Source organism: Pelophylax lessonae (genome assembly GCF_965119305.1).
Source record: "Pelophylax lessonae genome assembly, chromosome: 7".
Lineage (NCBI taxonomy): Eukaryota > Metazoa > Chordata > Amphibia > Anura > Ranidae > Pelophylax > Pelophylax lessonae.
In genome coordinates this window covers 69,228,893-69,252,946 of record NC_138774.1, presented here as the reverse complement: position 1 = coordinate 69,252,946, position 24,054 = coordinate 69,228,893, and the positions used below count along the sequence as shown (strand labels likewise).

Genomic DNA, 24,054 nt, shown 5'->3' with positions numbered 1-24,054 from the left:
GTCAATCCGTCCATCGTGCAATACTTCCGATCTAGGAAGTTGCCCTGACCAATGGGATCCAGCTGCGTTACTACGCTTCCGGTTTCCCCTCCCGTGCTGGTGGAACGCAGACACCGGCTCCGCCCACACTGCGTCATGCCGTTCTGACATGCGCAATTGGTTGGGGGCGGACTCGGGTTAAGGCAGTGCTGGAAAATAATGGTGGCCACAAAAAATATTGACACTTTGGGCCCAAATTGGAGATTTTCAATTAGGGGTGTACTCACTTTTGTTTCCAGCAGTTTAGTTTATTTTGAGGGGACAGCAAATTTACACTGTTATACAAGGTGCACACTCACTACTTTATATTGAAGCAAAGTGTTATTTCTTCAGTGTTGTCACATAAACAGATATAATAAAATATTTACAAAAATGTGGGGGCTGTACTCACTTTTTTGAGATACTGTATGTATGTATATATATATATATATATATATATATATATATATATATATATATATATTGTGGGGCTCGCATCAAGTATGGAACATTTAAAGGACACCGCCACTCACTTTTTCTTTCTTTTAAGGGCTTTCCTCGCCCATGTTTATTAAAGGAAAGTTCATCAAGCAGAAAAATAACAGGGTTTCCCTCGCAGGGGTTTCAGTCTTTCAGTTCTAAGCAAAATAAATGATCATTCAGCCCCTCTGGCTTGAATTTGCAGCACTGCAGCTCTGGCCTTAAACTCCAGGCCCTCGTCTGTCTCCCACAGACTTTGGCTCACCCTACAGGGTGCACACAGGTAGCAGCCTCATGCTGCACTGTCTCTCACGTGGAGCCCTCTTGACTCCAGGGCCAGACCTCCTGTCTGCCGGGGTGGAGCCCAGAACCATGGTCAGCTTACTACTAAAAGCGCAGCACACACCTGACCAATTATTATGCTGGCTGTTCTGAATATCTGGACCCAGGATTGGAGATTCCATTCCACCCAGATCACTTCCAGGCTCCTGGTCCCAAAATGGAATTTTTTTTTTTATATACAAACTTTTATTCAGGGTGTGTAAAGAGGCAGTACAAAAAACAAATAGGCATTAACATAGGTGCTTTACATTACATACGGTATTAGCATAATGACATTATGAGGCATTTCAGTGTGAAAGGTTATACAGACATAGCTACGTTATTGACAAAGTGTTCATCAATATTTAAGGAGAATCAAAAATAACGGTGCATATGAATGTTTTTTATAAGCAAAAAGGATGTAAGACTACCTTAGTTATTTGGGTTGGTGAAAAGAATATCTGAATGGTTAAACCAAGGATTCCATTTACGAATGTCATAGAATTGTAAAGGGTATAAAAAATACTTTCTCCTATCATAATGCTATTAATCTAGATTTCCATTGAAGTGTGGTGACTGATGGGGATTTCCAATTTGAGGCAATGAGCCACAGTATTGAAACACTGATAGAATCCATCCCACAGCTATCTGTACCCCAAACTGGACTTTTTAAAACACGGAGGAAACTGAAAAGCCAGTTTCCTCTTCATGTCACAAGCTCCCTGGAGACCCTCAACCCATCTGGTTGAGAACTTTGGGTCAAAACCTCTTTCTAGACCCTGGCAGGGCCACACAATATATACTGTATATATATATATATATATACTGCTCAAAAATATTAAAGGAATGCTTTTTAATCAGAGTATAGCATCAAGCCAATTAAACTCCTGGAAAATTGATCTGGTCAGTTAAGTAGCAGAGAAGGTTGTTAATCAGTTTCAACTGCTTTGGTGTTTATGAAATGAACAACAGATGCACTATATGGGCAACAATTAGACAACCTCCAAAACAGGAATGGTTTTACAGGTGAAGGCCACTGACATTGTTTTCCCCTGCGGTATTTAAAACTCTCCATTGGCAATGCTTTAAAAATGTTTACAGGTTACCTATTTAAAGCTACAGAGGAGGTCTAGAGCTCTCGCTCTAACGTTTGCAGCAATATTGTAACTTACATGTGTGGTGCGAGCATTGATTACATATGAGTGCTTGACTTACGTATGCGTTCGCTTCTGTGTAAAAAATACCTCTGTAACTACATTTATCATAGCTGATTCCAAGTGCAAGAAATATGAGATCCTAAAAGTTGTACCTATATCAATCTCTGTGATTTGTAGATGGCCACACATCAGTCTGTTCTACTATACCTCCTTTCTAAGTGATATTTATCCTATTCAGTCAATAAACTATGGATAGGCTTTTGCTACAGAGAATGTCATGGCTCCAGGTAGACATTAGTTGAAGGTTGAGACAAAATAGTTGCTTAAAATGCCAGAGATTTAAAATAAATTCTATGTTTTTGTCATCTCTTTCATGCTGGTCAGCTTCCGAATAATACAATATAAAAAATATTACCTTCCCTACGTATTGCAAAGATATTTCACTTACATGGTATTTAAAAACCTGCAGGATTAGTAATGATTAGCATAGCTTTATAATCTGTTATGCAATATGTCTGTAACTAGACCAAACTCCAACACCCTACCTGTCCTCATAACATAGTTGGAATGTTGTCAAAGTTCAGCTCACACATAAATACAGCGGTTCCTGGTTTTCAGGCAGTACAGGTTGTACTGAGATAGTTGTCACGATGGCGGTGAATGTGGCAGCGACACTTCTCCTCACCTCTGCGGTCACTCTCCTGATTTACCTCATTAAATGGTGGGTGAATGTAAAGAAGAAAGACTTGCCACCAGGGCCCACCCCTCTGCCATTTCTGGGGAATATTCTGCAGATCAGTACCACTGAAATGCCACAATCTCTGGTGAAGGTAAGAATAATTACACAGGATATTCTAAAACAATACTGTTTTCTTGTAAACACAGCAAGAGCGAGCCTCCAGCGGCACGCGCACGCCGCAGAGAGAGGGAGGTATCTGGCGACGTAGGTCTACGTCGCTAGACCCAGCTGAGCCACTCTGCTGTAATAGTAGCAGCAACATGAGTGCTCCGCAAGTGGTTAAAGAAGACCTGAGGAACCTTAGCCGCTTGCTGTCCGTTTACTGTATATATATATATATATATATATATATATATATATATATATACATACACAGTGGCAAGGCAGCTCTCCTGCTCAGGATTGCATACCTGGTGCATGATCCTGCAATTCCGGGTCTTGGGCGTGTCCACTAGTGGCCCGCACCTTCAGTGATTAGACAAATGCCAATAAGCCATTGTTATATGGGATGTGTTATATCTTGTATGTGGCTATTTGTTTTGATTCAAATTATTGTGTATATATATTGTGCTTTTCTGAATGATTATCACAATGCAATGTCAGCTATTCCATAAGGTTACATGTATTTTTTATTTATAATTATGTATCTGTTTTGTCTTTTCACTTTTGGATTCCCTTTTAGGAGACTATAGAGTTCTCTAATTATCTATGTTCATTCTTTAGAACAGGAAGGATTGGGAGACAAGGATTTTTTGGCACAACAACTTAATAAAATTCTATTTTTATTTAAATTCATATAAAAACAGGGAAAGAGAGGTATTTGATATAAAAGATACGACTTGAAAACAGGCCCAAAAATATATACAACTATGTATCAGTTGTTAGAGTATCAATTCCATACAGAAATACAGAAAATTCATACAAATTCTTATAAGAACAAAAATACTTGACATCAGAGGAATCTTGCCGACGGATTGCAGAGGGAACAATGGCCGTCCAACCAGACCAGCTGATGCTGTATTCAATAAGTCTTATACATATGTTCAATATTGCTCAACATGTTTCGCCTTTTTCAAAGCTTCATCTGGAGCATTTTAATGAAATACTCCTAACAATTTTATAGAGCGAGACATCTGTCTCAACTCTACTTGTAAGTAACGGGGAGGATGTCGTGGGTTTATCGGAGCCTCATGAAGTTGGTAAGTAAGTAAAAAGCCTTGGACATGTAGCAACCAAGGAATGGTAGGTGCCTGGCTGTCATCAACAGAGCCAGCACTGAGAGAAAGCTCTGGCTATGAGTTCCCAATGTAGACCCATAGAGTAGGTACTTTACGTGAGCTCCAAACAAGTATCCTCAAACGTCCTCCCCGGATGGGGAACCGCCACCATTAGAAAATTGGTGAGCCCATCACAGAAGCAGGAAAGGATGTTTCTGGGGTGTGATCAGTACATATTCTGTGTACAGAACAGCTCCAGGTAGCCATATTGCACTGCATTTTCAGAAAATTACAACAGCTGCAGATTAAAAAGGAAAGCTAATTTTTAATAATATTCAATTACAATATGATTTGTGTCGCAATTGTATACGCTATATTGTTTTTTCTATATTTGCTATTTTTTTTTTCCACGAAAGTGGAGTTGCTCTTTTTAGTCAGCTGAGAATGCTGAAACTAGGCGAACGTCTAAATACCACTGCCACATCTGGATTGATGTTTCCCTAATATGCATGCTCATGTGCATGCAACTGTATGTGATTGAACAAAGTATTAAATAATAATAATAATAAAGTAAATAATCACACACTAGCGAGCACGCAGGGTGTTAGCATGGTTGGGACTAGAACTCATGACTTATGAGCGCAGACCACTACGCCAATGTGCTGAGTACAATTAGACATACCTAAAAGTTTAGTATTATTAACCACTTCTGGACTGGAAGATTTTCCCCCTTAATGACCAGGCCAAATTTTGCGATTTAGCACTGCGTTACTTTAACGGACAATTGCGCGGTCATGCAATGCTGTACCCAAATAAAATTAATGTCCTTTTTTTTACCACAAATAGAGCTTTCTTTTGGTGGTATATGATCACCTTTGCGATTTTTATTTTTTGCGCTATAAACAAAAAAGAGTGACAATTCCGAAAAAAAACAATATGTGTTTGGCCGCAGGCCAGTATTTGTGGGAGGAGCTAGCGGGCTTTTATAGCGCTGCTCCTCCCCTACTCCGGCCTGCTGCTCCCGCTGTCAGTTGCTCTGGTCCCTCGCTGCTGACGCTCGCCGTGGACTTCCGCCCCTTCGCTTCTGCCGAACTAACGGTCTCGTGTGCGAGACGCCGCTGCCGCGTCCCTACAGCCGGATCCGTCTTCTCTTCTCCCGCTCGTGCAGCCATGCAGGCTGCTTCTCGCCGGATCAGGTACCTTCGGAGGGCAGGGGGAGGGGGGGCTTGCTGCTGCCTTGCCTCTACAGGCCACGGCTATATCAATCACCAACTTGTGCACCAAGTTCGCTGGGCAATCGAGTGGGGGGGGTTGGCAGCTGGAGGAGGGGGGAGGGGTTGGTCTGCCTGCCAGTCTTACGGCCCACGGCTCATTATTTCATCAAGTCATTTGCATTCGCTGGGTTCTCATTGGGCATTTGTCAAGAGGTGGGGGGATGGCATCTGGGGCATTTCGGGGGGGGGGGGTTTATCTGGGGCCTACTGTACTGTTCTTTAGCTTCTCTAATCCTGCCCACTAGTACCCATTATGGCATGCTATCTCAGGGCTACTACCCCAATGTTTCTTGGGGTTCATATGTTGCTGCCTCTGGTTATTTTCCATCTACTGATTGCCTTGTTCTCTTCAGGGTTTACGTCATGTCCATCAATACCGGTATCAGGTACTACTGCCAGGTTGCAGGTTCTTTCCATGTGTTTCACACTACGGCACTACCACTCATGTTAGTTAATCGCAGATGCCACTCCGGCATTTTGTCCATAGTCACTCGTTGGCCAGTCACTACGTTACTACTTTCGCCACTGGTCCTCCACATGCACCATAGTCACCTCGGTATGCTAGTACCGGTTATCTTGGTTCCCCTTCCATCACGCAATCATCATGCACGCAACACACCTTTCAGTATGTCACCATCAGGTACCGTTCAGTTCCATTTTCTTCGCTCATCACTGCCTATTTTTTCACTACTACCGTACTACCATATTTCACCATATTTCCACTCTGTGTATCATTTTGTCTTGTTCGAACCTCATGGGTGCTGCTAGTCGCTGTTGCTCTGACCTACTGCATATGTACTGCCGTTATGTGTTTTTGTCCCCCCCGCAGGGTGAGTGAACTGGCTGTTAGGGCTAGGTGCTGGCCTTATACCTCTCCAATATAGCTGGTCCCACGAGGCCAACTCCCCAATCTCAACACGGAGATTCTTCGCCCCTTTGGGCCAAACCATAGCTAGAGCCTCGCTTCACCCTTCTCATGGGGTTTATAGTTAGGGCCTCATCTGACACGGCCACACGTTTTTGGTTCTTTACTGTCACCGAGAGGCCAACCTCCCCGCCACCACGCTAGTGGCTCGTGCCCCACGCCCAAATCATAGCTAGAGCCTCTCATCTGCCGCTTGGCAACTAGCAGGGCCTCACTCGTCACGGGGTAGTCAAGTTTTTCGCCTGCAGGCACTAGTTAGCCTGCCAGTTCTGTGTTGGGGCTCTAATGGTTTGTTAATCAGATGTTTGGTGTTCTATTTGTTTCTTTTCTGCAGCATGTCTCAAGGAGCCATCCTGGACGAAGGATCTTCTCCCCCTTCCACACCAGCTAGGCCTGGCACGCCAGATAGAGTTTGTACCCCCAGGGGTCACCGGAATCCGTCCCCTCTAGGCTCCTATGGGTCCTGGACCATTCCAAAAATCTCTGCGGTTTTACACCACAGAGAGGAATCCCTTTCCCAGCCACGGCTAGGAAGGCTGAACTGTTCAAGATCCTCTCTGCGCATCCGGAAGATCCTGGTCTGGGTACCAGCTCTCAGGGCAGTGGATCAGACATGCAAGGAACTTTGGACACTATTTTGTCTACTCTACAGACCATCAGCGATAGACTGACCAAGCTGGAGGACGCCAGTCCGGCCCACGGGGTTCCTCCTCCTTCCTTACCATTGCAGGCTCCCGCTCCTGTTAGTGGACAGGGTAGGCCCCCAGTTTCTCCCTTCTTCTCCCCAGCTGCTTCTCCTATAATCACCCCGGCGCACATGGTTCCCCCAGCCCTCCGCAAAGAAATCCTTGATGGGAAGGATGTGAATCTAGTTGCCCTGCTTATTGCCTCCCAGGACGTCGTGGAGAACAGGGTTTATAACTACGGGGATTTGGCCATGGTGATGAAGGCCAGAGACCCTAGGCTCAACAAAAAGCTGACCATCCCGGAGTTTGTCCTGGCCTTCGGTATTTATAGGGATGTGATATGCTCAGTATACCCACATCGGCGGGAGGAATTAGACTTGTATCTCCACAAGGTAGTTGATCTGGGCCACAAATACGGGGGCTTCACGTTCTATGATTTTCACAAATCAGTTTCAGCTAAGGCAGCAGCAACTTTGGCCCAGTTTAATGTTCGGGTCTGATTGGAGCCTCCTGGACACGGAACTTTTTTGTAGCCACTTTCCAGGCCTAGTACCACCTTCGTGCACTACATGCTCCTCCACCTCACACACTGCCAAACTTTGCCCCATGGAGTCCAAGCCCTCCATGCCTGGGGTCTCGGGGGGTGCTGGTAGGCTGGAACAACGTGGCCTCAGAGATAAACTCGGTCGCCCGATTGTTTATCTAGGCAAGGCTCAGGTCTGCAATAATTTCAACGGGGGTGCCTGTAGCTTCAGTGCTTGCAGGTTGCTCCACGTTTGTTCGGTTTGCTTTAGGGTGCAAAAAAAAAAACAATATATATATATATATATATATATATATATATATATATATATATATATGGCAGACTTTGGTAATGTCTAATTTCTACTTTTGGAAAATGTTGAGTTTTGTCTGTTCATTCTGTAATCCTAGTACTTCTTTATATTATAGGTCTAATTGTATTCTGTACAGTGACAATCTTTAGCACTCACTGTTAGTTAGCAGCACTTAGGTCATAAGTTCAAATCCCAATCATGCTACCAGCCACCTAAATGTAGCTCTGGCGTATCTTTAACCACAAGAGCGATTGCACAAATGCAAATCAACACACTGCACAGTAAAACATGTTCAATATTGTGTGATTGTTTCAATTTTACAGATTGATGATATTTTTGTCACATAAAATACCATTACATACATTTAAAGCATTTAAAATTCTGTGAACAATCATGCTGCTGTGGAAAATTGGCGTTTGCCTAGTTTCAGCATTCGCAGCTGACTAAAAGTTAAGTAGGTGATGGCATGTCTGGGATTTGAACCCATGGTTTGAGTGTTTATAGATATGAGTGCTAACCACTAAAACATTGAGCTGAGCATGATTATACTTAGAATATTAAGTAGTACCATGCTTGATTAATTAACGTAAATCTCGAAAATATATATTGTGCTCAAATGCAAGATCAGTGCTAAATTGTCAACAATTTGTAGCTGTGACTTGTTTTGCTTATATTTATATGTTTCTCATTATTGTAAGAGTTATATCTCTATTATATATATGGCAGACTTGAACATAGATCAAGAGAATCTATATTCTCCTCAAATTCAAAATCAAGCTTACGGCGCCAAGCAGCAGTACTCTTCCGAGGGCATATGCACCCAGTTTCATGGTAATGCATTTCCGGATCGTCCCGGACAAATGCATATGCATTATATCGAACATATGTCATTACGAGTACCTTGTGATGCCCTTTGGCTTGTGTAATGCACCGCTGTCTCAGATTACTCGGGTAATCTGATGGACTGCAGATAGGTACTCGGGCATCCTGGGCTGGTGACAGGTACTCTGATGACAGGTACTCAGAGTACCCGAGTACCTATCATCAGAGTACTTGAGTACCTATTATCGGAGTACCCGAGTACCTGTCATCAGAGTGCACAAGGACAATGCATTTGGCTGGTTGTAATTGGACACAGCCAGTCACATGGTAAAGATACTTTTTTTATTGGTTCTTTACACTGATCGGGGATGGGCTGTGTCCTTACGGACACGCCTCATCCCCGATCGCTGCGCTGTGTACCCCCGGGGTTGCGGGAAAGCGGCAAGAATGGACGTCCACCCGGAGGGAGGAAGCATCCCTGCCAGCGTAATTTTACAATGCACCGGTAGGGAAGTGGTTAAACAGCCCTAAGTCCTTTGGGTGCAAAAAGTTAATCAATGTACATGTACCCTGGAAGTCCCAAGTGCCATTGACCAACCTGTTTCTGTGATATGCCATTTGGGTCCAAGGCTGGTTATGGCTGATTGCTGTCAGCATGCTCCTATAGAACCATCTCTAATTTTGAGGCTTTTCTGTTGGTAAGAGGCTGCAATTGGTGCTGGTGTGGAATTCACAAGCCTGCTTCTTGTCCTTCCCCGTGGAACATATATGGCAAGATTTGCAAAGATGGTGGAACCCTCCTACACCGAAAAAGTAAATTTCTTTGGGCATTTACCTATAGGTGGTAGAATTACATCAGTCATGAGGTCTGTTTCTTGATTTATTCTGTTTTATTTTTTGATTATTGGTGTGAGAGCGTAGAATAGTGGTGTTACCCTATGAATTTGGGTAATGACATTTTGATTTGGATTAATGATGTTGGTACACATTACATTTTTGTGGTAAAAAAATGCATCATTTGGAAATAAACAACACACAAATTTGTTACTCATTTTAAATTTGCATCAGCAATGGTATTGTGTGTGGGTTGTGAAGACAGCTGTGGGAGTTTAAGTTAAGATTTATGTGAGATGGAGAACAACAAGTGCATTATCTGCCATTTACTTATCAGGTGTCAAGAAGCAAAGTGTCTGAGCATGCTCAGTGTAGCAAGAGCTATATCCCAGATGACAAAAGTCCCTGGGCATACACAATGCACATGGCAGTATCTCTCTCTCTCTTGATATAGATATATATGTAGAGAGTGAGAATAATATCTGCTCCAAATGCATGAAAACATTACAGATTACTGGCATTGTTTAAAAAAAAAAAAAAGGAATAAGAAGCAAAACAAAAAGGCAGCAAGGACAATTTTCTTTAGGAATTCAACAATTCATACCAAAATTAAAATGTATGTTTTTGTGTAAATACCAGTTGTACAATTTGAATCAATGGATGACACTTGCGTTTATATATCTTACGCCAATTTTTACGGCAGCGTACTTATTTCTAACATTCGCAAATTCCCAAATTCACTATAGCACCTGCTTACAATTGACAAGGCGTAGGATTGTAACTATTTTTATGATCTGTGCATGCGCACACATGCTGCTTCATAGTCGTAGGCCGAGGGATAATTTATCTCTTCTCAGACTTTACAATAAATTTCTTTTTAAACATAATTATTTTTAAATGTTTCAAAACAGATCATCTCCAAACAATATACCACATCTTTAGGAACCATTTCAGCTATGCTATCTTGCTCTAAACATTATTTCCATGTGCAATATTGGTTTTACTCGCTCACTGACTTCTATTACCTATAGTAAATTCCATTCGCCACTATGTTCTCCCGCACGCTATACTGAACTCAGTTTAGGAGTAGTGTTGAGCGAACACGGACTGTATTATTCGTGTTCGTACCGAATAATTGGATTTTTTGTACCCGAACACGGACACGGACACTTTACTGTATGTTCGGGTAAAAATCCGTGTTCGGTCGTTTTATTTCCGGGTTTTGCATGCTTTGGCGCTCTTTTCATGGCGGGCTTTCAACAGCCAATCAACAATCGTTTAACTGGTGTGCCTTAAGCCATCCCAGCCATGCCTGCAAATGTCTCAGTAGCTGTGATTGGCCGTCTGAAGCATGTGACCAAGTCTTTATAAGTTCGAGGCAGCCGCAGCGGCGTCATTATGCTGCTTAGATTCAGGGACAGAGCACACATCAACGTGCTGGCTGCTGATTAGGGAAAGATAGGCAGGAAAAAACCATTTGTGTCCGGATAGAATTGAGGGACAGGTCGGAGTGTTTAGGCAGGGCGAGTTGTAGGCATTTTAGGGATAGAGTCTGCTGAATTATAGGGTCAGTGTCTTCTACAAACTACAATCGATATTGCTGTGTGGGGGGTGGGGTCTGCACTCAATCCTGATCTACGATCTCTTCTCAATCCTGTTAGGGACAGAGTCTGCTGAATTTTAGGGAAACTGTGTTCTACAAACTACAATCGATATTGCTGTGTGGTGTGGGATTGGAGATAGGCAGGTGTCAGTGATCCACATCCATTTTTCTGTGTGTGAGCTGCAGTGAACACAATCTTTTTGGGCTGCAGTGAACACAATCTTTTTGGGCTGCAGTGAACACAATCTTTTTGGGCTGCAGTGAACACAATCTTTTTGGGCTGCAGTGAACACAATCTTTTTGGGCTGCAGTGAACAAAATCTTTTTGGGGTGCAGTGAACACAATCCTTTTTGGTGTGCAGTGAACACAATCTTTGTGGGGTGCAGTGAACAAAATCCTTTGTGGGGTGCAGTGAACACAATCTTTTTGGGGTGCAGTGAACAAAATCCTTTTTGGGGTGCAGTGAACAACATCCTTTTTGGGGTGCAGTGAACACAATCTTTTTGGGGTGCAGTGAACAAAATCCTTTGTGGGGTGCAGTGAACACAATCTTTTTGGGGTGCAGTGAACACAATCTTTTTGGGGTGGAGTGAACAACATCCTTTTTGGGGTGCAGTGAACAAAATCCTTTTTGGGGTGCAGTGAACAAAATCATTTTTGGGGTGCAGTGAACACAATCTTTTTGGGGTGCAGTGAACACAATCTTTGTGGGGTGCAGTGAACACAATCTTTTTGGGGTGGAGTGAACAACATCCTTTTTGGGGTGCAGTGAACAACATCCTTTTTGGGGTGCAGTGAACACAATCTTTTTGGGGTGCAGTGAACACAATCTTTGTGGGGTACAGTGAACAGAATCTTTGTGGGGTGCAGTGAACACAATCTTTGGGGGGTACAGTGAACACAATCTTTGTGAGGTGCAGTGAACACAATCTTTGTGGGGTGCAGTGAACACAATCATTGTGGGGTGCAGTGAACTCAATCTTTGTGGGGTACAGTGAACACAATCTCATACTTCTGAAGGTTTGAGGGTGCTGCCTGTTCCATACTCCCCCTACTCCTCATCTAGCCTTTTAGGGGTACAAACAATAGTAATTGGGGCCTAGTGTGGTTGTGTACGTGTGATATACATACACTTTTTTGGGATCATATTTTCTATTCCGCTATTTAATCAAAAACCTTTGGGGATCAGTTAAATTGGGGGATAGTCTGTGTTGGTACGTGTGAGAGAGATCCACCTTTCCAAGTTGTTGGGGTTCATCTCATACTTCTGAAGGTTTGAGGGTGCTGCCTGTTCCATACTCCCCCTACTCCTAGCCTTTTAGGGGTACAAACAATAGTAATTGGGGCCTAGTGTGGTTGTGTACGTGTGATATACATACACTTTTTTGGGATCATATTTTCTATTCCGCTATTTAATCAAAAACCTTTGGGGATCAGTTAAATTGGGGGATAGTCTGTGTTGGTACGTGTGAGAGAGATCCACCTTTCCAAGTTGTTGGGGTTCATCTCATACTTCTGAAGGTTTGAGGGTGCTGCCTGTTCCATACTCCCCCTACTCCTAGCCTTTTAGGGGTACAAACAATAGTAATTGGGGCCTAGTGTGGTTGTGTACGTGTGATATACATACACTTTTTTGGGATCATATTTTCTATTCCGCTATTTAATCAAAAACCTTTGGGGATCAGTTAAATTGGGGGATAGTCTGTGTTGGTACGTGTGAGAGAGATCCACCTTTCCAAGTTGTTGGGGTTCATCTCATACTTCTGAAGGTTTGAGGGTGCTGCCTGTTCCATACTCCCCCTACTCCTAGCCTTTTAGGGGTACAAACAATAGTAATTGGGGCCTAGTGTGGTTGTGTACGTGTGATATACATACACTTTTTTGGGATCATATTTTCTATTCCGCTATTTAATCAAAAACCTTTGGGGATCAGTTAAATTGGGGGATAGTCTGTGTTGGTACGTGTGAGAGAGATCCACCTTTCCAAGTTGTTGGGGTTCATCTCATACTTCTGAAGGTTTGAGGGTGCTGCCTGTTCCATACTCCCCCTACTCCTAGCCTTTTAGGGGTACAAACAATAGTAATTGGGGCCTAGTGTGGTTGTGTACGTGTGATATACATACACTTTTTTGGGATCATATTTTCTATTCCGCTATTTAATCAAAAACCTTTGGGGATCAGTTAAATTGGGGGATAGTCTGTGTTGGTACGTGTGAGAGAGATCCACCTTTCCAAGTTGTTGGGGTTCATCTCATACTTCTGAAGGTTTGAGGGTGCTGCCTGTTCCATACTCCCCCTACTCCTAGCCTTTTAGGGGTACAAACAATAGTAATTGGGGCCTAGTGTGGTTGTGTACGTGTGATATACATACACTTTTTTGGGATCATATTTTCTATTCCGCTATTTAATCAAAAACCTTTGGGGATCAGTTAAATTGGGGGATAGTCTGTGTTGGTACGTGTGAGAGAGATCCACCTTTCCAAGTTGTTGGGGTTCATCTCATACTTCTGAAGGTTTGAGGGTGCTGCCTGTTCCATACTCCCCCTACTCCTAGCCTTTTAGGGGTACAAACAATAGTAATTGGGGCCTAGTGTGGTTGTGTACGTGTGATATACATACACTTTTTTGGGATCATATTTTCTATTCCGCTATTTAATCAAAAACCTTTGGGGATCAGTTAAATTGGGGGATAGTCTGTGTTGGTACGTGTGAGAGAGATCCACCTTTCCAAGTTGTTGGGGTTCATCTCATACTTCTGAAGGTTTGAGGGTGCTGCCTGTTCCATACTCCCCCTACTCCTAGCCTTTTAGGGGTACAAACAATAGTAATTGGGGCCTAGTGTGGTTGTGTACGTGTGATATACATACACTTTTTTGGGATCATATTTTCTATTCCGCTATTTAATCAAAAACCTTTGGGGATCAGTTAAATTGGGGGATAGTCTGTGTTGGTACGTGTGAGAGAGATCCACCTTTCCAAGTTGTTGGGGTTCATCTCATACTTCTGAAGGTTTGAGGGTGCTGCCTGTTCCATACTCCCCCTACTCCTAGCCTTTTAGGGGTACAAACAATAGTAATTGGGGCCTAGTGTGGTTGTGTACGTGTGATATACATACACTTTTTTGGGATCATATTTTCTATTCCGCTATTTAATCAAAAACCTTTGGGGATCAGTTAAATTGGGGGATAGTCTGTGTTGGTACGTGTGAGAGAGATCCACCTTTCCAAGTTGTTGGGGTTCATCTCATACTTCTGAAGGTTTGAGGGTGCTGCCTGTTCCATACTCCCCCTACTCCTCATCTAGCCTTTTAGGGGTACAAACAATAGTAATTGGGGCCTAGTGTGGTTGTGTACGTGCGAGATACATACACTTTTTTTGATCATATTTCCTATTCCGCTATTCAATAAAAACCTTTGAGGATCAATTGAATTGCGGGATAGTCTGTGTCGGTACGTGTGAGAGAGATCCACCTTTCCAAGTTGTTGGGGTTCATCTCATACTTCTGAAGGTTTGAGGGTGCTGCCTGTTCCATACTCCCCCTACTCCTCATCTAGCCTTTTAGGGGTACAAACAATAGTAATTGGGGCCTAGTGTGGTTGTGTACGTGTGATATACATACACTTTTTTTGGATCATATTTTCTATTCCGCTATTCAATAAAAACCTTTCTAGGGCAAGATCTTAAATTACAGAAATATGAGGAGACCGTCAAATAAGGGCCGTGGCCTGGGTCGTGGTGCTGCTGGTAGAGCTCCTGTTGCAAGGAGAGGACATGGTCGATCTGTGCCAGCTACACGCACAAGTGAAACACCTTCCTCAAGTGTGAGTAGGCGACAGAACCTGCATCAGTATTTGGTAGGGCATCAAACGCCCCTAGAAGTGATGAGGCCAGAACAAGTTGAGGCGATAGTAGATTGGTTTGCTGCTGACAGTGCCTCCAGTTCCTTCACATTGTCTCCCACCCAGTCTAATGCAGAAAGGTCAGAGTTGGCACCTGCAGCCAATGTCCAACCGTCTTTCACCTCACCCCCTTGCAAATCAGGCCAGCAGTCTGAGCCCCAAGCCATACAGCAGTCTCTTATTCTTTTTGAGGACTCTGTCAGCAGGGTTTCCCAGGGCCATCCACCTAGCCCTGCCCCAGAAGTGGAAGAGATTGAGTGCAGCGATGCCCAACCACTTATTTCTCAAGATGAGTACATGCAAGGATCATCGCAGCACGTCTCCGATGATGACGAAACGCAGGTGCCAACTGCTGCGGCGTTCAGCATTGTGGAGACCGACAAGGAGGGCAGGGGTGAAGACTGGGTGGAAGATGATGTGGAGGACGATGAGGTCCTCGACCCCACATGGAATGAACGTCATGCAGGTGACCTGAGTAGTTTGGAGGAAGAGGCGGTGGTCGCACAGAGCCACCAGCACAGCAGAAGAGGGAGCAGGGTGCAGAAGCGGAGCGGCCGTGCCCTAGACACTACGCCCGCTACTGCCCAACGCAGCAAGGGAACGAGCGCACCAAAGTCAGCTCAAAGGAGTTCTCTAGCGTGGAAGTTCTTTAGAAAATGTGCTGATGACAGGACACGAGTGGTTTGCACCCTGTGCAATCAGAGCTTGAAGCGAGGCATGAACCTTCTCAACCTGAGCACAACCTGCATGATCAGGCATCTAAGTGCAAAGCACGAGCTGCAGTGGAGTACACACCTTCAAAACCAAGAAACGTCTCTGGCTCATCCTGCTTCCTCTTCTGCTGCAGTCTCGGCCGCTCCAGCCACATCTGTAGTGATACCGGCACCTGCCACCCCGCAAACAGACGATCTGTCAGCAACACCACCACCTGGGTCACCAACAACCATCTCCACAATGTCCCGTGGAAGCGTTCAGCTTTCCATCTCCCAAACACTTGAGAGGAAGAGGAAGTACCCCCCTACCCACCCGCGATCCCTGGCCCTGAATGCCAGCATTTCAAAATTATTGGCCTTTGAAATGCTGTCATTCCGTCTGGTGGAGACGCACAGTTTTAAAAACCTTATGTCGGTGGCTGTCCCACAGTACGTCGTGCCCAGCCGCCACTACTTTTCCAGGCAAGCCATCCCTTCCCTGCACAACCAAGTGGGGGAAAATATCAGGTGTGCACTGCGCAACGCCATCTGTGCCAAGGTCCACCTAACTACGGATACGTGGACCAGTAAGCACGGTCAGGGGCGTTATATCTCCCTAACGGCACACTGGGTAAATGCAGTGGCGGATGGGCCTGAGGCGGATAGCAATTTGGCGCATGTCCTTCCACCACCGAGGATTGCAGGGCGCTTCAGTTTGCCTCCTGTTCGTAACTCCTCCTACTCCGCTTCCTCATCCTCTACCGCCTCCTCATCCGGACAGCGTAACACCTTCACCACCAACTTCAGCACGGCCAGGGGTAAACGACAGCAGGCAGTTTTACAACTTGCCTGTTTGGGGGACAAACCACACACCGCGCAGGAGTTGTGGAGGAGCATGGAACAGCAGACAAATGAGTGGTTGCTGCCAGCGAGCCTCAAGCCCGGCCTGGTGGTGTGTGATAACGGGCGAAATCTCATAGCAGCTCTGGGCCTAGCCGGTTTGACGCACATCCCTTGCCTGGCGCATGTGCTGAATTTGGTGGTGCAGAGGTTCCTTAAAAACTACCCCGATATGTCAGAGCTGCTGCAGAAAGTGCGGGCCGTTTGTGCGCACTTTCGGCGTTCTCACCCTGCTGCTGCTCGCCTGGCAGCGCTGCAGCGTAACTTCGGCCTTCCCGCTCACCGCCTCATATGTGACGTGCCCACAAGGTGGAACTCCACCTTGCACATGCTGGAAAGACTGTGCGAGCAGCAGCAGGCCATAGTGGAGTTTCAGCTGCAGCACGCACGCGTGAGTCGCTCTGCGGAACAGCACCACTTCACCACCAATAACTGGGCCTCCATGCGAGACCTGTGTGCCTTGTTGCGCTGTTTTGAGTACTCCACCAACATGGCCAGTGGCAATGACGCCGTTCTCAGCTTAACTATCCCACTTCTATGCCTCCTTGAAAAAACAATTCGGGCGATGATGGAAGAGGATGTGGCACAGGATGAGGAGGAGGAGGAGGATGAAGAGGTAACATTTCCAAGGCTTTCAGGGCAGTCATTCGCAAGGGGCTCCGAGGGTGGGTTCCTGCACACGCAAACGCCAGGGACGCAATTGTCCAGCAGGGGCACAGTTCTGGAGGATGAGGAGGATGAGGAGGAGGAGGAGCTGGAGGAGGAGATGGAACCATGTTCACAGCAGGGTGGCACCCAGGCCAGCTCATGGCCATCACTGGTGCGTGGCTGGGGGGATACAGAGGACACGGACGATACACCTCCCACAGAGGACAGCCTTTCGTCGCCTCTGGGCAGCCTGGCACACATGAGCGATTACATGCTGCAGTGTCTCCACAACGACCGCCGAGTTGCCCACATTCTAACTTGTGCTGATTACTGGGTGGCCACGCTGCTGGATCCCCGTTACAAGGACAACGTACCGTCCTTAATTCACTCACTGGAGCGCGATCGCAAGATGCGCGAGTACAAGCGCACGCTGGTAGACGCCATGCTGCTGGCATTCCCATCTGACAGCGGGGCCACAGTGGAAGCACAAGGCAGAGGAGGAGGAGGAGGAGGTCGCCAACGCAACCAGGGCACCGCCAGCACCTCAGAAGGCAGGGTTAGCATGGCCGAAATGTGGAAAAGCTTTGTCAGCACGCCACAACAAACAGCAGCACCAGCAGCTCAGATGGAACGTCTTAGCAGGAGGCAGCATTTTACCAACATGGTGGAGCAGTATGTGTGCACACGCCTACATGTAGTGAATGACGGGTCTGCCCCCTTCAACTTCTGGGTCTCCAAATTGGGCACATGGCCTGAGCTTGCCCTTTACGCCTTGGAGGTGCTGGCGTGCCCTGCAGCCAGTGTATTATCTGAACGGGTATTTAGCACGGCTGGGGGCGTTATAACAGACAAGCGCAGCCGCCTGTCCAGAGACAATGTGGACAAGCTCACGTTCATTAAAATGAACCAGGCATGGATCCCACGGGACTTTTCCGTACCTTATGCAGAATAGCAATGGATACCGACCTTACCCACCCATTGTTCCATTTTTGCTCTTTCTCACTCTTTTGGGGTGTACCCTCATTTAAAATTTTTGAAAAGAAGCAGTGTTGGCTACCTCGTCCTCCTCCTCAGGGCCAGATTAATGTAGGGGCTATTGGAGCTGCAGCTCCAGGCCCCTACCTTTTATATAGGCCCCGGGTTGGCCATATTCACTGTTACCGCTCTTCTGTCACTTGTAAACACAGAAGTCTGGCTTCTATGCTCGCTTCCCCAGGCAGCACCCTCAGAACCTCCCCACACAGCGTGAAGGCCGGACAAGGAGGGACAGTTGGCGATGCATGGATGTGTTTATGGGCTTCAGAGACAGCATCCCATGTTGAATTAGGCATGCATGGCTGCACCCTTCCTCCTCTGGGTGCATGGCAAGGCACAGCCCTTAAGGCCCTTCAAAATCCTCAGCACCAAGCCCATGATGCTGTTAATCCGGCCCTGGTCCTCCTCCACCGCCGCTTCCACCTACACCGCCCATAGGTGTGCGCAGCCTATTGCATTAAGGTGTGCACCCCAAAGTTGAAATACACATGCATGTGTTTGCCAGCAGGGAGAGTAATGTATCGGGGCCATGTACCTGTAGGCAAGGAGAAATAGAGCAGAGCAGGTCCCAGGGAGATCTTTCCCATCTCCTCACTGGCAATGCTATGTGCCCTAGGTGATTAGGGTGTGCCCAGGCACACCCAGCACACCCTGTGCGCACGCCTATGTCACCGCCACATCCACCACCACCTCAACCTCCCTCCTACTCCATATGGGCCTCGTCCTTCAGAGATGAAGAAGAACATTGTTTTATTTTTCTGTTTTTTTTTTGTTGTTTTAAGTTATTTCCCTATCCACATTTGTTTGCAGAGCACTTGCCATGCTCTTAATTACGTTTTGCTGCCATTTGCAGCACTCTAGCCCTTTCCTTTGGTGTTTTAGAGCCATTTTAGTGCCTTAAAGTTCGGGTCCCCATTGACTTCAATGGGGTTCGGTGTCCGGGAAAAGTTCGGTAAAAGTCCGGGACACGGACCCGGACTTTTTTTTAAAGTTCGGCCGAACCCGTCGAACACGGACATCTAGGTGTTCGCTCAACCCTATTTAGGAGTAAATCTACAGCGTCTCCACCGTAGAAACTAAAAGTACGCACATTCCCCTACTAGGTGTTATAGTAAATTAGGCCCTTAGACAGAGATTGAGGAAAAATCCAAAAATTTGGAGTTGTCAGCAGTGGAGGAGGTGAAGGAAAATCCTCCAGTGGGAACACCTGTTCTTATGACAACTCTCTAAGGTGGGAAATTGTTTTCATTGGGTAGCTTTCCTCTAATTTCCTTTTGTGGTTTTTGGGACAGGGAAGTGAATCCCCCCCACTGGGACACAAGTAGTACTCTATTTAAAAAAGCTTTTGCCTTTACATAAACTCTAAGAATTGGAATGATAATCTAGCTTGTAGTTAAAGCAGCAACAATCTCACTAATTTACCGGTTTTCCAGAACAATACCAAAGAAAGCTCAAGGTAAAAATGTTCACTAAATGTTATTAAATGTTATTAAAACCTAATCAAACACATCCATGTTGTTTTCTGCACTGTTCATCTACATGCCGCCTTTTAATGCATGTGCAGTAAATATTGTTTGCAGAAACCAAGTGAACACCAGCAAAACTCATGCTGGGCTAGTGGCGACCTCCTTTTTACCAAGTGAAATAGAGTTTAGGGAACCCACCTACTCACAGGGGAAACTCCACCAATGTCATTCGTACATGTGATTCCTGCCTGAGGCCCTAAGTGGGAAAAAAACAATCACTTTTCAAAATAAACAATGTCCATTTGGTCTTGCCTTTTCAAACTTTTACTGAAATGCACACAACATAATTCATCTGAAGCTCAGGGAACATCTTTAATTAACAGAGAAGCACAATCATCACATGGGCAGCCAGCTCTCCATTTGCCATTCCTTCTTCTCACTTCTTCATACCCTGAAGGCTCTGAAAACTTAAAGGCCCACTACGGGGAAGTACTGGTTGCCTTGTACTATCACATCCTGAGGACTCTACGGTTTCTTCCTTCCATATATATCCCACCTATGCTCCACTTACCTCTTTTTTTCTTTTTTCTCTTAGAACTTTTTTACTGAAACATTCTAAGTTTGCATACAGTATAATTGTAAAGCTATATCATTGTGGTGCATATAAGAGTGAACAATGGGCAAAGCATAGTCAGCCAAACTGCAATGTAGGAAAGCGCACGCCGACCTCGGATGATAACGTTTATTAACCAACAATACAACACATATAGATTGCGCTCACATTTTGGTCCTAAAAGGACAGACGCATCTTTGGTAGCCGCCTGCTCCTCCTCTCCCTCCGGGGTGGCCTCTGGTCTATCCTTTAGCGGCTCTTAACTCAGTACACCGCTCCAGCCTGCTCACCAGTCACTTCCTGCTCCTGCCCCCCCGCCGGATTTGTACGCGCAGACCGCAGTGCGCCTGCGCACCGACCCTCCGTCAATCACAGCCAAGTTGGCTTGCCTGAGTCTCGGCCGAGGCTACATGCGGTGGTAGACAGATGGATAGGGGGATGTCAGGGGATGCAGCTCCACGATATGGTTGCTATGGACAACGTGTTTCGGAGGCGGAGCCTCCTTCTTCAGGTCCCCTAAAGCATAGTCAGACATATTGGAAAAGAGTTCCATAGTTCTACGTGTAGTAACTTGTAAGTCCGTTCCAGATGGGAGGAGGAGGGGGGGGGGGTATGGTACTAAGAGTTGAAAGTGGGTCCGTTGGTACAGGGGAAGATGATATTTAAGTTGAACATAGGAATGCGGAGTGGGAAGAGTAATCAGTGCTAACATGATGGCAAGAGGTTAGTGGAAATAGGGAGTAATATCCAGCTGAGTGTACTTAAGCCAGGGAGCCAAGTTCCTTTTGGAAGATGGAAGATCTGGGGCCAGCCAGCAGGGGAGAACCCTGGAAGGTGGAAGCCTGGAGAGCGATCGCTGCTGTCCGGTGGAAGCCGACAGCGCCAATCGCTCTTCTGGCCTCCACCTTCCATGGTTCTCCCCTGCTGGCTGGCAGTCCCGCCGCTTGACACAGAGACACCCCATATGGGCAGAACCTGTTAGACACCCACTGGATGTCTCTTGGATACCGCTGGGACTCATTTTTTTTTTACAGATTAGCCTTTGTACCTACTGGTTCTTGCTTGTAAGTGTTTTATCTCCTTGAGGCAATTAATACTTGTTTATACTGCACTTAGAAGAACCTTCTGCTGTTCCCTTTTGTTTACACAAGAGAGCTGCTTCCCTTTTCTTGAAGTGCTGTTAAAGTGCACATCTCAAGACCACCAGCCTCTTGTTTTTACCCCCCCCCCTTTCTTCCTATTCAGGTACAGTGCATCAGTACATTCCCCCAGAGCACCCTGTTTCTACTTGTCTGATTATGTTGAAGTAGGGTTTATTGAATACGTTGAGGGTAATGAGTCGCTGTTTCAGGGCAGGATCACTAGTATTTTAATAAAGGTGTCTTATTTGAAACAATGAAAACATTTTTAATTACATTAACATGTTAAAGCTTATATGACAATTAAGTAATGGATTCTTACAATATTATAATGTCTGTTGTTTGTAAAAAAAACAAAAACATAGGTAGTAAGCATGGTATAGGAGGTAAAATAAACAATTTTCTTTCTTCAAACACAGAAAATCTTTAACAATTAGCCCTGGTTCACACTTATGCGAAATCTATGTGGATCAGATGCAATCTGAAAAGCATAGATTTGCATGTCATCTAAAAAAGCATTATTTCCAATGAAGGCTGTTCACATATATGCCATGCAAATTTAATCCAGGCTCAAAAAAGGTGTTTAGTGCGATGCAGTGCCAATTTCAGCTCTATAGACTTCCATAAGACTGGATTGAAATCACAGTCCAGTGTTCACATCACTGCGATAATTTTTTATTTATGCCTAGATTTTATATAAAATAAAATTGCAGATGTGAACACCCCCCCCCCCCAACCACACAGGTTCCCACAAAATTTGCATTGAAATCACACACAGCAAGCAGAAATCACAATGTAGATTCGCACTGTGTACTGCTTTAAATTTGCACTGAATTTGCAGCGCAAAAGTGTGAACCGTGGCTTAATAGTCATATTGGTGTGATATGATAAAAATGCATCTGAAAAAAAGGTTAGGCTGGTGTTCAGCATTTATCAGCGTTTGAATTTTCCGGTTTCTGCACGTGGTGTATTACGTTTTGTGAAGACAGACTGCATGGTGCTTTCCAGTTGTAGCTTCTGGTCCACAAAGTCTTGTGTTGTTGTATTTTTGTTGTTTTCTAGCCATTCATTTTTGGCTTTACAAGCATTTCTAGCTAAGTTCTTATCATCTTTATGGAGTCTCCCTTGAACCTTTCTTAGGGTCTGAGATAGTTTGCTGAATAAAACTTATGTAAGTCTTCAGCGCCAACCTGGCTTCTGCATGGAGTATAGGGCTAGTACCGGAGGTAGCTGTACACAATACCGCCACACTCCACATGGAAAAAATCCCTTCTCATAGGAGTGCCAGCATGGTGAAGGAGAAGACGGCTCCTGGAGGCCCCTCCAAGTGTTGCTGTTTTAATTTCTTTATATAGAGAGTCTAGATGCAATTAGGATGTGGGTGAGAGTGACATGGTATTGAATTTTTCAAGCTTCCAAGACTAAGTCTGGGAGAGCAAGTTGGGGTATGATATTTGTGGAGTTGCTAGTAATATTATTGGTGGAAAGGGTTTGAAGTTATTGCCATAAGGAGAAGAGTTTTGGGTAGGACCACCAAACATGAATAGTGGAATAGTGGATCCGACATTGCCGCCTTTGCTCCAGCAAGCAAAAGATTAGGAGGATGAAAAATGGGCTAGTTTAGCAGGTGTTTTGCTTGGTACCACTTTGTTATAATTGCAGAGAAGGCTACTTTTCCATAACTAGTAATTTCTTGTGGCTCTGTGTGTTACTAAGCGCCTTGTAGAAGAATGAGGATCCCTTCATAGGGGATGCAGGGTGTTCATAGGCTTTGATGATGTGAGCCATGAGAGGTCGGTCTGACCAAGCGATAGAAGCCATGGCGTGTCATATTCTTAGGTATTTATACATATATATTTATAATATCATTGGGGTTGATTTACTAAAGGCAAATTGACTGTGCACTGTAGATCTGTGGGGAAGATGTAAAAAGAAGCTCTGTTGAATGCTATCATCCAATCACGTACAAGCAAACATGCTGTTTTTTATTTTCCTTGCATGTTCCCCTCAGATCTACAGTGACTGAACTTCAAAGTGCACTTCTAAGTGCGCTTGTAGTGCACAGTGAATTTGTCTTTAGTAAATAAACCCCATTGTTAGGGATGTTGAACTTTTCGTGTAGCTCTTGGAAGGTACGAAAGGATCCGCTATTTGGGATACTCCCAATAGTGGTGGCACCAGCTGTTATCCAAGAAGAAAGTGACATGTCAGTACATATAGTTTCTAGTGCTGACAGAGGGAAGGACCCCATAATGTCTGTTGACAGTCCCTTTGTTTGTTGGCAGATTGAGCTCCAGACTTTTACTTTTGCATTAACTGTGCTTAGGAAAGATGGTCGATGTTGTAGCCAGATGGCGGCTAGCAGAGACGGGGTCACCCTCTCTACAGCCCAAAACTGTAGATCAGTGGGGTCCTGGTTCTGATGCCTCCTGAAATGCTCCGACACGCTATGGTACGTTTATAATGTTTGTAATGTGTTGACCCACACGTTTCTTAAGGGTCCTTTTTGTTCTGCCAATATAAATCAAATTGCACGGACACATTAAGGCATATACTACGTGTGTGGTGTCACAAGTTATTAAACTTTGGATTTTGAACTGTTTTCCTATAGCTGGGACCTCAAACACATCCCTTTTCTTCAGGTTGTTTTTAGCGAATGAGCATGCCCGGCAACGCCCACATTTGTGGAAGCCTTTTCTATCAGGGAAGAAGGTAACATTTGGGGGGTCCAAAACCTTCTTAACCACTC

General features: G+C 45.1%; 1 protein-coding gene across 1 annotated transcript in view; it reads left to right on the top strand.

Moving 5' to 3' along the window:
- Positions 1–2,580: 2,580 nt before the first annotated feature.
- Positions 2,581–24,054, top strand: part of LOC309559467 (cytochrome P450 2G1-like) — a 110,724-nt gene continuing 89,250 nt past the window's right edge. The window contains exon 1 of the mRNA XM_082262739.1: positions 2,581–2,806. Coding sequence (XP_082118865.1) covers positions 2,627–2,806 — 180 coding nt within the window. The 5' untranslated portion in view covers positions 2,581–2,626. The remainder of the gene's footprint in view (positions 2,807–24,054) is intronic.